Source organism: Seriola dumerili, unplaced genomic scaffold (assembly GCF_002260705.1).
Source record: "Seriola dumerili isolate Sdu_G_001 unplaced genomic scaffold, Sdu_1.0 BDQW01000533.1, whole genome shotgun sequence".
Lineage (NCBI taxonomy): Eukaryota > Metazoa > Chordata > Actinopteri > Carangiformes > Carangidae > Seriola > Seriola dumerili.
This window is the reverse complement of record NW_019174788.1, coordinates 2641641-2652056: the sequence shown is the minus strand read 5'-3', so window position 1 is coordinate 2652056 and position 10416 is coordinate 2641641. Positions and strand designations below refer to the sequence as shown.

The 10416-nt window shown below is 43.2% G+C and overlaps 1 protein-coding gene across 1 annotated transcript; it reads right to left on the bottom strand.

Moving 5' to 3' along the window:
• Positions 1-744: 744 nt before the first annotated feature.
• On the bottom strand, positions 745-10213 carry LOC111235768 (D(2) dopamine receptor A-like). Its single transcript, XM_022764301.1, has 7 exons — positions 9848-10213; positions 8223-8332; positions 6323-6459; positions 3499-3716; positions 2805-2888; positions 2199-2553; positions 745-941 (listed from the first exon to the last, which is right to left on the bottom strand). Exons 1-7 carry the CDS (start codon positions 10211-10213, stop codon positions 745-747), a joined length of 1467 nt encoding a protein of 488 aa, XP_022620022.1.
• Between the last annotated feature and the right edge of the window lie 203 nt (positions 10214-10416).

Genomic DNA, 10416 nt, shown 5'->3' with positions numbered 1-10416 from the left:
TTTACATCGACTTCAACGTCTGCTGAATCAAATCAATAATTCTGCTTTGATGTAACTTCAGTGGGCTGTAAGAAAGTATGAAAAATGATCAAGCCGTGAGTGTGAGAATGAAAAACAAAAACAAAAAACAGCTTGTGCTGGACTCAGACGTCAGAGACTTACACCAGGTCTTTGAGAAAGACTAGCACATGCGAACAAATAACAAGATGCTGTTTGTCAAGATTACGAGGAAATACAACAGCGAGAGTCCGACACGGATCAAGTGTTTCGATAAATTGGGAAAACAGTCACGTCTCAGGGAGGCTCTCATAGGTGGAGCCCTGCTGTCGGGATGCTGTGGCAAGATCCGCAGTCCTCACATATTCCCTTTACAGAGTATAAGAACACATCGCAGCGCATGTCTCCTTTTCCAATCTCCCGCTTGTTTGTGTTTCTTGTAGCTGTCTTTTTATTTGCCACGCACTGGTTCTTTTGCCATCATCTCTAGCCGTTTGCTTCTATTTGGGTCTTTCCCCAGTTTTGTCTGAGCTGCTGGTTTCAATTCTCTCATCTTTAATTTTCCAGAAAGCTATTATCGCTTTACCTCATCAGTCACCCGCTCCACTTTCTCATCCCTCTCTTCCTGCGTATCAAAACATGATCTTATTTACCTTCTCTTCTACTCACTCTCACGTCAGATCTCAAACAAATGCCAGGCCTTTTTCTTTTTTTCTTGATAGCTGACACTTTTCATCTCCGTGGCTCTCAGCAGTGCAGGATCTTGATGAAGGCTTTGCGAAACTCAATGTTGAAAGTGGTGTAGATGATGGGGTTGACGGCACTGTTGAGGTATCCCAGCCAGGTGACGGCGCTGTACAGTGAGGGCGAGATACAGCAGCTCCTGCAGTGGGCCTTCAGCACGTGGGTCAGGAAGAAAGGCAGCCAGCAGATGATGAACACGCCTTGGAAACAGGACAGGAAGTGGATTAGTGGCCCCACATGGATGTGACACAAATGATGCAGAGATATAATTAATGAAATATCCTGCCAACTTCTGCATTTGTGATGAAACAATACATAAAGAGGATAGCTAGACAGATAGAGAGACTCGCATCGATCCCAACTGCAGCGATGCAGCAGCAGTGTCACATAAATCACAAAACAGATGATAAAATACAATCAAATGAAAAGCCACAAACAATGGAGGCCATGAAAATTTAAAGATTTAACAATTTGTCTCTTACTGAAATAAGTACAACTTTCTTCTTAAAGGTTTTCTCCAAATATGCATCAAAACCTTCCGTCTAAAGAATGGTAATATAAAAAATAAATAGAAAAGAAAAAGTCAAACTGCAGAGTATTTATGCTCAAAAAGGTATTTTATGATCAGATTTTAATCTGGTTTCTCTGGTAATAATTTATTTTATGGGTCCTGTGTATTCCAGCTAATTTCCCTGAAACCTTTCAAAATAAATTAGCTGATAGCTGAAATTGATTTAGTGTCAGTTGCTACAGTTATTACATACGTTCTCATTTTATCAGATAAGATCTTTGTCAGTCTCAGAAAACTCTCATGGAGTCTGTTAATGAACTATTCTTCACAATCTTTTTCCTAAAATCTCAAATATATACAGTATATATATATGAAACTTAAAATTACAAGAAAGATCAAAGTAAAACTGAATTGTGTGAGATAACCGGATTTGAGAGGGTTTAAAGGAAAAGTTCAACATTCAAATGTCCAACTATTCACTCTCTCTAGAGAGAGAAAGTTTAGATGAGAAGATCGATGACAACCAGATGTAAAGTGTTGACTAGTGAGCTTCAGAGGTGCGGATAAGTGAATTGTGTGTCTGTTGGATAGAGCCAGGCTAGCTGTTCTCCAGTCTTTGTGCACAGCTAAGCTAACTGTCCCCTGGCTCCAGTCACATATTTAACAACTCGATATGAGAGCGGCGATGTTCTTCGCATCTAATGTTACATCTGTCATCTATGTTTCTCAAAACGTTGAACTATTTCTCCATCTTTTATTTGAGGATATTAAATGTAGCAAATTTACTACACTTAAACATTCACGTAGACCAGTTTGTATACAAAGTAGACAGCTATACGCACACGCACACACACACACACACACACACACACACACACACACACACACACAGAGTCAGACAGGCAGGGAGAATGTGTACAGTTAGTCTGCGCCTCCCTCCGCTCACCGAGCACAATAGCGAGCATCTGTGTCGCCTTCCGCTCCTTCTGCTGTGACAGCCTCCCTCTCACCCTCTCCTTGGTGATCCCCCATTTCTCTCTGCCTCCGCTGCGCTCCCTCCATCCCTCACGTCCCCTCATGCCGTCCTCCAGGGTGGGGGGGCGAGGCGTCAGGGCCGATCGTGTCACGGTTGAAGGAAGAACCGGGGTAGGTCCAACTGAGATGGACAGGGAGATCCTCGCCCGTCCCGAGTGGGAGGAGGGCTGGGGAGCAGGGGGAGGAGCCTGACTCTGCTCGGTCTGCGGCAGGAACTGACCCGGCTCCACTTCGAGGGGGTGAACCACCGCCTCCTTCACCAGGGTCTGACAAACAGAGAGGGAGGAAGGAGGGTGAGGGGCGTAGGCACTGGGGGACATACAAAGGTGCGGGTGCTTGATTGTAAAGACGAAACAAGGGTGGGAAGAAAAGGGACTCAGTGGGACATTAATGGATGTGGGACGGAGAGGAGGGAAAACAGGAGCATCACTGCAGAGGTAGCAGACTGCATGAGGACAAACAGCAAAGTGACGGTGAAGAGACAGACCCCTCGCATCGACTTGGTCAACACACTCACCACTTTCTTGCGCTGCGGGGCCGCAGTGGCAGGTCTCAGGATCAGGGTGCATAACTTCACATCCTCCGGCTGTGTACACTTATTCTGGAAGAGAAGGAGAACCTGTGGTGACGAGGGGGATCCTGGAGAAGTTGATGAAGATGCTGGATAATTTGAGGTTGATGCTGATATCAATATTTAAAGAGTAAAAAAATGATAACATACAGATACATTAGTTGATACGGTTTTTGATAACAACCCCTGACATTTAGCTGGATTTCTGATTAAATATCAGCCAAAATATACACATATACACAATATTGATATAAGCTGAAGTCAGACATTATATTCAAGTTACACCAGAGTAATACACTGTCACTGCTCTTGCACGGTGGCCTTGTGCGTTACCTCCACCAAGGAGGTTGTGTTTTGTTGGTTTGCTTGGAGTGCAGCTTAACATTGTTCAAACCTACAGAACTTTATTTTGAAATCTAGAGAAGATCCCATCGTTTTCCAAAACAATTTTGGGGAAGACTGCGTAAAATTATACACAAGATATCTGGATTATTTCAAAGTGATAGCATGACTACAGCATGTAGAACAACAAAGAGCTGGAACAAGCTGATGCAGAATAATGTGATGGTGTTAAGTGTGTCAGACGCAGGCATCATCAAAACACTTGACAGTTCAGTCGACATCCCATTACGGATTCTACCTTTCTGTGCCGATGACCCTCTCCTGCCTCTGCGCCGCCCTGCGTGTGCAGACCGTGTCTGCGCGGCGGGGCGGTGCGTCTGCCTCGTTTGCGCAGCACCACGCAGATCTGCGCGTACACCAGCAACGTCACGATGAAGGGAACGTAGAAGGACGCCACAGAGGAGTAGACCACGAAGGCCGGGTCGGCAAAGCTGCACGTGGTGCCTTCGCGGCTGGCTGATGGAGAGATGGAAGAGAGGAAAATGCAGAGAATTAATATCGTACAGAAACCTTCAGAGGATTTTTACGAGATTTAAGTTTTGTTTCAGTTCCTTCAAATCATGTTTCTTTGTGGCCCAAGATCTTGTTTTAATCAGAAATATGTTGAATGAAAAGTTCAAAAATTTTGGGAAATATGCTTATTCGCTTTTTGTTTGTCTGTCAAATAAGTAGTTAGAAAAACAACTGGAGCCAATCCCAGCTGACATTGGGCGAGAGTGGGGTAAAGCCCATCCATCACAGGGGCTGACATATAGAGACAAACAACCATTCGTGCTCACATTCACAATTTACAGTCACCAATTAACCAAACCTGCATGTCTCTGGACTGTGGGAGGAAGCCGGGACCCAGAGAAAAACCCACGCAAGCATGAGGCGAACATCCAAACTCCAGGCCACCAGAATCTTCTTGCTGTGAGGCGAGAGTGCTAACCACTGTACCACCGTGCCACCCACCAACGAGATAATACATGTAATTTAAAAAAAAAAAAACTTTCCTCCTGCTTCCTCCCTGGCTGTAGCTGAGTGCTATCGATTTTCACATCTTAACTTTTAGGAAGAAATCAAATAAGAGTATTTCCCCAGATGTATTTTCTACTATTTTCTTACATTGCAAAAAACAAAAGCTCATTCTTGACCTTACAGAAACATCAACTGAGAAAACAATCTCTCCACAGGATGCATTTAATAGCAGCTGGAGGTTCATACCACATGATCTTCATCAGCAGATGGCGTTTGGCCAGTTGTTATTAAATTGAAAAATTCAAATTTCCATTTAACGACTTCCCAAACACACTGGCTTCAAAAACTGACCTTGTGGTTTTCTTGCATTTGCTGATGCAGACTGTGTGATATGTTCCAAAGCTCCAGAACAGCTACTAATTGGACCTTGTGTTGTACACTCAATAACTGAGATGCTGTTTTCATCTGAATTCATTTGTAAGGCAGTGATGATGCACAAGCCATGCAATTTGATCATTTAAGTACAAACACTGGCACAAGAACTTGAATGAAAATCTCCAAAGACACCTTTCAAACTGTGCTGTAATCTGCGAGCAACCCGTTACTGAGGAGAGTGGAACAGATTTTAGTTTGTTCTTACATCAGTCAGAATCTCGCAGTGTTTAGACCCACAACTGAGGGTGTCAAACTCTCACATCACCTCTTGTTTTCCACTTACTCTAAAGTGGATTCCTTTGAGTTCAGAGCGAGCACATTCAAAGCTTAAGTCCCTGCTCACAGGCGCCTTCATTAAGGCAGAGGTTAGCTGCGGAGCATCTTCACTCCTGATCCTTCTGTGAGACAACAAACAAATCGAGGATTATGTGTTCACTTGTTTGCAGGGCAGACGTCACCTGTCACTCCCTCGACGGTAACAACAGGCGGAAATGTTACTGAATGCTGTGTATCTCTGCGCTAATGGATATGCAAGTACAAAGTGTGCTGATTTACTGCACGCTAAGGTTTGTTAAATGAGCAGATGTATGGTATCTGTTTATCATCTCATCAAAGATTGAATTTCAGGGACAGATGGACCAGGATATTGCAAAAGGCTATGTACCTAAGTTAAAAAAAAAACATCTCTGAACAGCTGAACCCAATCTTCACTTTTTCAAACTAGCATACATTACAGGAAACTTTTTTTTTCCACTACGTTTTTCTTTACAGTGGCTTCAACAGTAGATGTTGGACCTGCAATTCGGCTCTTTAATGAAAGAGAAATGATGGCCCCCAAATTTCTTTCATCAAAAAGAACAAAATCACTTTTCCTCTAAAGAAAAAGGTCTTGTTTTCTTACATATGACTGGGCAGCAATAATGAGGAAATTAAGCAATAAAGGCTGCGATTACAGATGTTACTGTGAGCTAGTAACTATTACAACAGTGAAGCATCCTCAGGCATACAATGAAAATATCTAGGGTGTTGTGGAAAGTCATAGTCAAGTCATAATTCTTTTAGTTAGATTCTGTTCTTTCAATATTTGGGGGTGTTAGTATTTAATATAACTGCAAAAGTAATAGTGTTATTGTCCGTGTTTTTTCCCCACTGGAGCTTGAAGGTTCATCAGTGGATGGATTTTACTCAGTTGTCGTGGAAATGTGTCAGCTGTTACCACGTGAAGTAAGAATGGAATTACAGTCGTGTGAAATCAACACTGGCCACAGCATCAACTGCTATCTCAGTCTGACTGCACGCTAAGAGATTACATCCATGGCAAAAAAAAAAAAAAAACTGGAGGAAGAATAAAAGAGAAAGAGAAGCAAGAGAAAGATGGTGATTGCTATCATTATAATAAGAACATATTATTTGGCCTACGTATTGTTACGGGCTCGGATGTGGGCTCCAAGAAAACTAGTTCAGTGTCTCAGCCTGTTTGACGTACAGTATCTAATGTCCTTACTGCTATCTCCATGTTTTTTTAAAGTCAACACTGGGCCTGTAGATGCTGCCAATCTCAGCTACGGACTGTCATTAATTATGTAAAAATGGCAAAGCACATTTGTGACCAGCGGTAAGCGCTGCACAACCCCCTGTTTCGTGGACAGATCACGTGTAGCTCTTACCAGTGTTGTTGAGTCCGAACAGTAAAGGGCAGGAGATGGCAAAAGAGAGGAACCACACCACAGCAATCATCACCGCCACCCTCCTCCTGGAGCTGTATCTGGTGTTGTAGAGCATCGGCATGGCCACCGCTGTGTATCTGCAGCACGAGGACATACGTGAAACGCACAAACGCCGAGCACATTAAGCACGCCTCTCACACACACACACACACACACACACCGTGCCTGTATTTGGACACACACGTCAAAATACAGAGTAAACACACACTAATGCATCCTCAGACTTCATTGTCACATTCACGCATATTTTAAAAGTAAACTCTGCAACGCTTGATCGAGAGCCCAGACAAACAGACAGACTAAAGCTGTCACTGCTCGTTTCACAGCCACAAGGACACAAAAACTGGCAGCATGTCAGAACCAATTAGAGTTGTCTGCTGTAAGTGCAGGTGTGAGCGGTCTTCTTCAGGGAGCCGCTGTAATCCTGACTGCGGGCAGAGGGTCACGGACAAAAGCACCCAGTTACTCACGACACTACAGATGAAACTTGGGGTTTCGAGAGATTCAGTTTCCAGGAAGTCTTTGTTGTTTCAGGTGTCAGAATCTGCAACATACATTCTGGAGACACTGGAGCTGCAGCACTTTAGTGTTTCTAAAAAACGCCCCTCAGGAACATGTGTCAGTGTTGTGAGGGAGAAATGATGCAAGTATCGTGCAGGACAATGAATTTACTTGCAGAAGTTGTTTTTGTTTAAAGGGATAACGTTGTATTTTGTGAGGTATTTCTCTCTAGCTGTACACAGCCACTTTGAGACGACAAAAGGACAATATTGCATTTGAACTGAATTTACCCATACACGTGAGGCTGATGGGAATGTCATTAGTTTTGCAGGTGTACTGCACAAACAGAGATCTTGACCTGACGTCGGCGCTAGTTGAAAGATCAGGAGAAGACTGACACACCAGCATTGCCATCCTTAAAACATCAGCAGTAATGACTAAACAGTAATTACACTACATATGATTATTTCATTTGGGGTTATGCTAATGCTAATAAGGAGGGCTACGACTCCTACACTGTTAATCTGACGTGGATGTAAGAAGCCTCAAATTAAAGTTGCCAGCACATTAACCTTGCTGTCATTTGCAGTCAGTGTTTCCTATTTAACTGCTGGGGCTTGAGGCCCAGGCAGCTTTCTGACTGCAGCGTGTAGTCTACAGCTTCCACAAAGCAATTGAGACTCTATCTTTAGCCATCGCATCAAATTACACAAGTGTAAACTGGTGCAGCCTCGATATGTCACTTTATGAGAGGAATTAGGACGCAGCTGCAGACGGCCTGCCCGCTGGGCGTCTGGTCACCTCCCCTTCGACCCATGAAGAGGGCATCAGGTGGAAGACCGCATCACCAAGCACATTCTCCTCGACCCACGAAGAAGAAAATGAACCCTAAACACTGCAGAGGACATTGTAAAAAGACGCAGCGGAAACCTGTCTTTACCTGCTGACTTCTGCACTGCGGCTCTGTGACAGCTAGGATGCATCTTTATAGTGTCGGCGTGTGTGTGTGTGTACGCACATGTGTTTCCTACTCAACCAATGAAGATCAAGGTTTAGGGTGCAAAGTAAAGAAATGACACATTGATTTACCGTCTTTGTTATTTTGGTCCTGATCACTTAAGACATATTTATCATTAATGAACCTTTTCTCTTGCTGAGAGGGAATTTTAGGGGAAAAGGATCAATAGTGAGAAAAGACAGAAAAAATGATGAGTGTTGGTTAAAAGCCCAAGACAATGAGACGACACACATCCTCAGAAAAGAGGAACACATCCCGGCACAGAGAGGGAAACTAAGAACTAGAGTAAGAGCACAGAGAAAAGTCAGAGGGAGAATCCACCTGTCGATGCTGATCGCGCACAGGTTGAGGATACTGGCGGTGCACATCATGACGTCCAGGGTGAGCAGGATGTCACAGTGGATGAGACTGAAGCGCCACTCCCCCACCACCTTTAAGAAGACAGAGTGACACATTTTTTCCTTCGCCTTCATTTTTAACCTGTGTGCTTTTCAGTGACTTTTATTCCGTCACTCTTTTCATACATTTGGGCCAAAAATAATATGTTGTCAGACTAGCGGAGCAGCATTAATATTAACCAGACCGGATCACTCTTCAGTACAAACTTATTCCCCTTAATAGAGTATCGTTAATATTTAATCCCAGTTCTTCTTTTCTGTGGGCGACTGTGATTCGCTTCTGAAGTCACCCACGTTAGCCACGAAGAATTTATGAGTTTCATTGTAAGTCCAATATCATGATGAAAAATGTGGGTTTGTTGTTAGATTTGAAAGTATTGGACGTAGTAATTAGTGTTTTACCCTCTAACATTATTTTTTCATAATCAGTGAGACACGACTCATAATTCTCAGTCAGCTGTTATTAGTTAATCTATTTTATTTGGGTGAGTTTCTTGGACCTGCGCTGAACCCATTTCAACAACTACTGACATAAATACTTGAGACTGGGGTTAAAACTATTTTTAGCACTGATTACAGCTAATTAATATGGATGAATAAATTAGTTAATCAATAGGAAAGTAATCTGCTTCTTTTATTGACAATTGATTCATCATTTGAATCATTTCTCGTGCAACAATGCCAAACATTTCCTGATCCCATCTTCTAAAAAGGGGGAATACGCTGCTCTCTTCTGTCTTACGTGAGACCAATTCAGTTTTTGTTTTTGGGCTGTTTGTTGGACCAAACCCAAAGATAAGATAACTTTTAATTTCCCACAGCACAAGAGCAGCCACAGTAGAAACTATCATGCAGAAAGCTGCAGCAGCATCAGAGTGATGCAGGATGCAACACAACTGCATTCATTTAATTTAACATTAATTGTTTTTTATTTTCCCGCTTTGAACTTGGTGCCTTTCTTCGTCTGTGATAGTAAATTGAACATCCCTGGGTTTTGTCCTGTTGACGAGACAAATGGGTATTTACCACTATTTTCTGACATTTTAAAGACGATTATTATCTTGATTCTCCATTTGTTGGTCGATAATATTGTTATTTCCCGCAGCCCAAGAAGACGCATTCAAACATCCAAAGATATTCATATAAGGAAAGCAGCAAATCCTCACATCGGAGAAGCTTCTATTTTTCCTAAAATAACTAAAACAATTAATCAATTATCAAAATAGTTGCTGGTGAATTGTCTGTAATTTGACTGATTTATTAATTGATTAGTTGCTTCAGCTCTAAAATGGTCAACCAGGAGAATAATTAGCAGATTAAGTGATAATGAAAATAACTGCATAACCATTTCATTAAATGATCAATTACATTTAACAGCCATGACTAATACAAATCTGATACTGATCTGAAAGTATTCTGCTGCTTATGGAAAATGACATAATCTCAAAGAGAAACATTTATCCACGTTTATCTCCCCCTGCACCAGGGCGAGGGTCAGAGCACCGGCGCTACAGAAATACAATAAACCAAAAATAAAAACAAACGCACCTCCAGATAGACGCCCCAGGGCATGACCAGCGTGGCCAGCAGCAGGTCGGACACGGCCAGGGAGACGATGAGGTAGTTGGTGGTGGTCTGCAGAGCGCGCTCCCGAGAAACCGCCACGCACACCAGCACGTTACCGAACACCACGCAGAAGATCAGGAGCACCAGCAGCACGGCGTAGAAGTTGTACGGAGGAGAGGAGGCCGACGGAGAGCTGGTGCAGTTGGAGGAGGTGAGCGAGGAGGAGGTGGGGAAGGTCACGGGGGAGTATGAGGGGTCATGGGTGGCAAAGACAGAGAAATTGTGCTCTATGGAGGAGAGGGGGGAGGAGGGAGGGGACAGCTGATCTGACTCATTCAGTAAAGTCATGATCTCGCTCAAGTGGACATGGCCAAGCTGAAAATGGATGACACAAAGAGAGGAAGAGAAAAATAATGACCCCGGGACCCTTCATTGCTCACTGTGCACTCAATTCAGTGTTTCACTATAGATCCAACAAAGATTAGCTCCTGAGTCTGACAACAGGGGGAAATAAGAGGAAAAAAGGTTATTATGGCTGCAGGGCTGGAAAT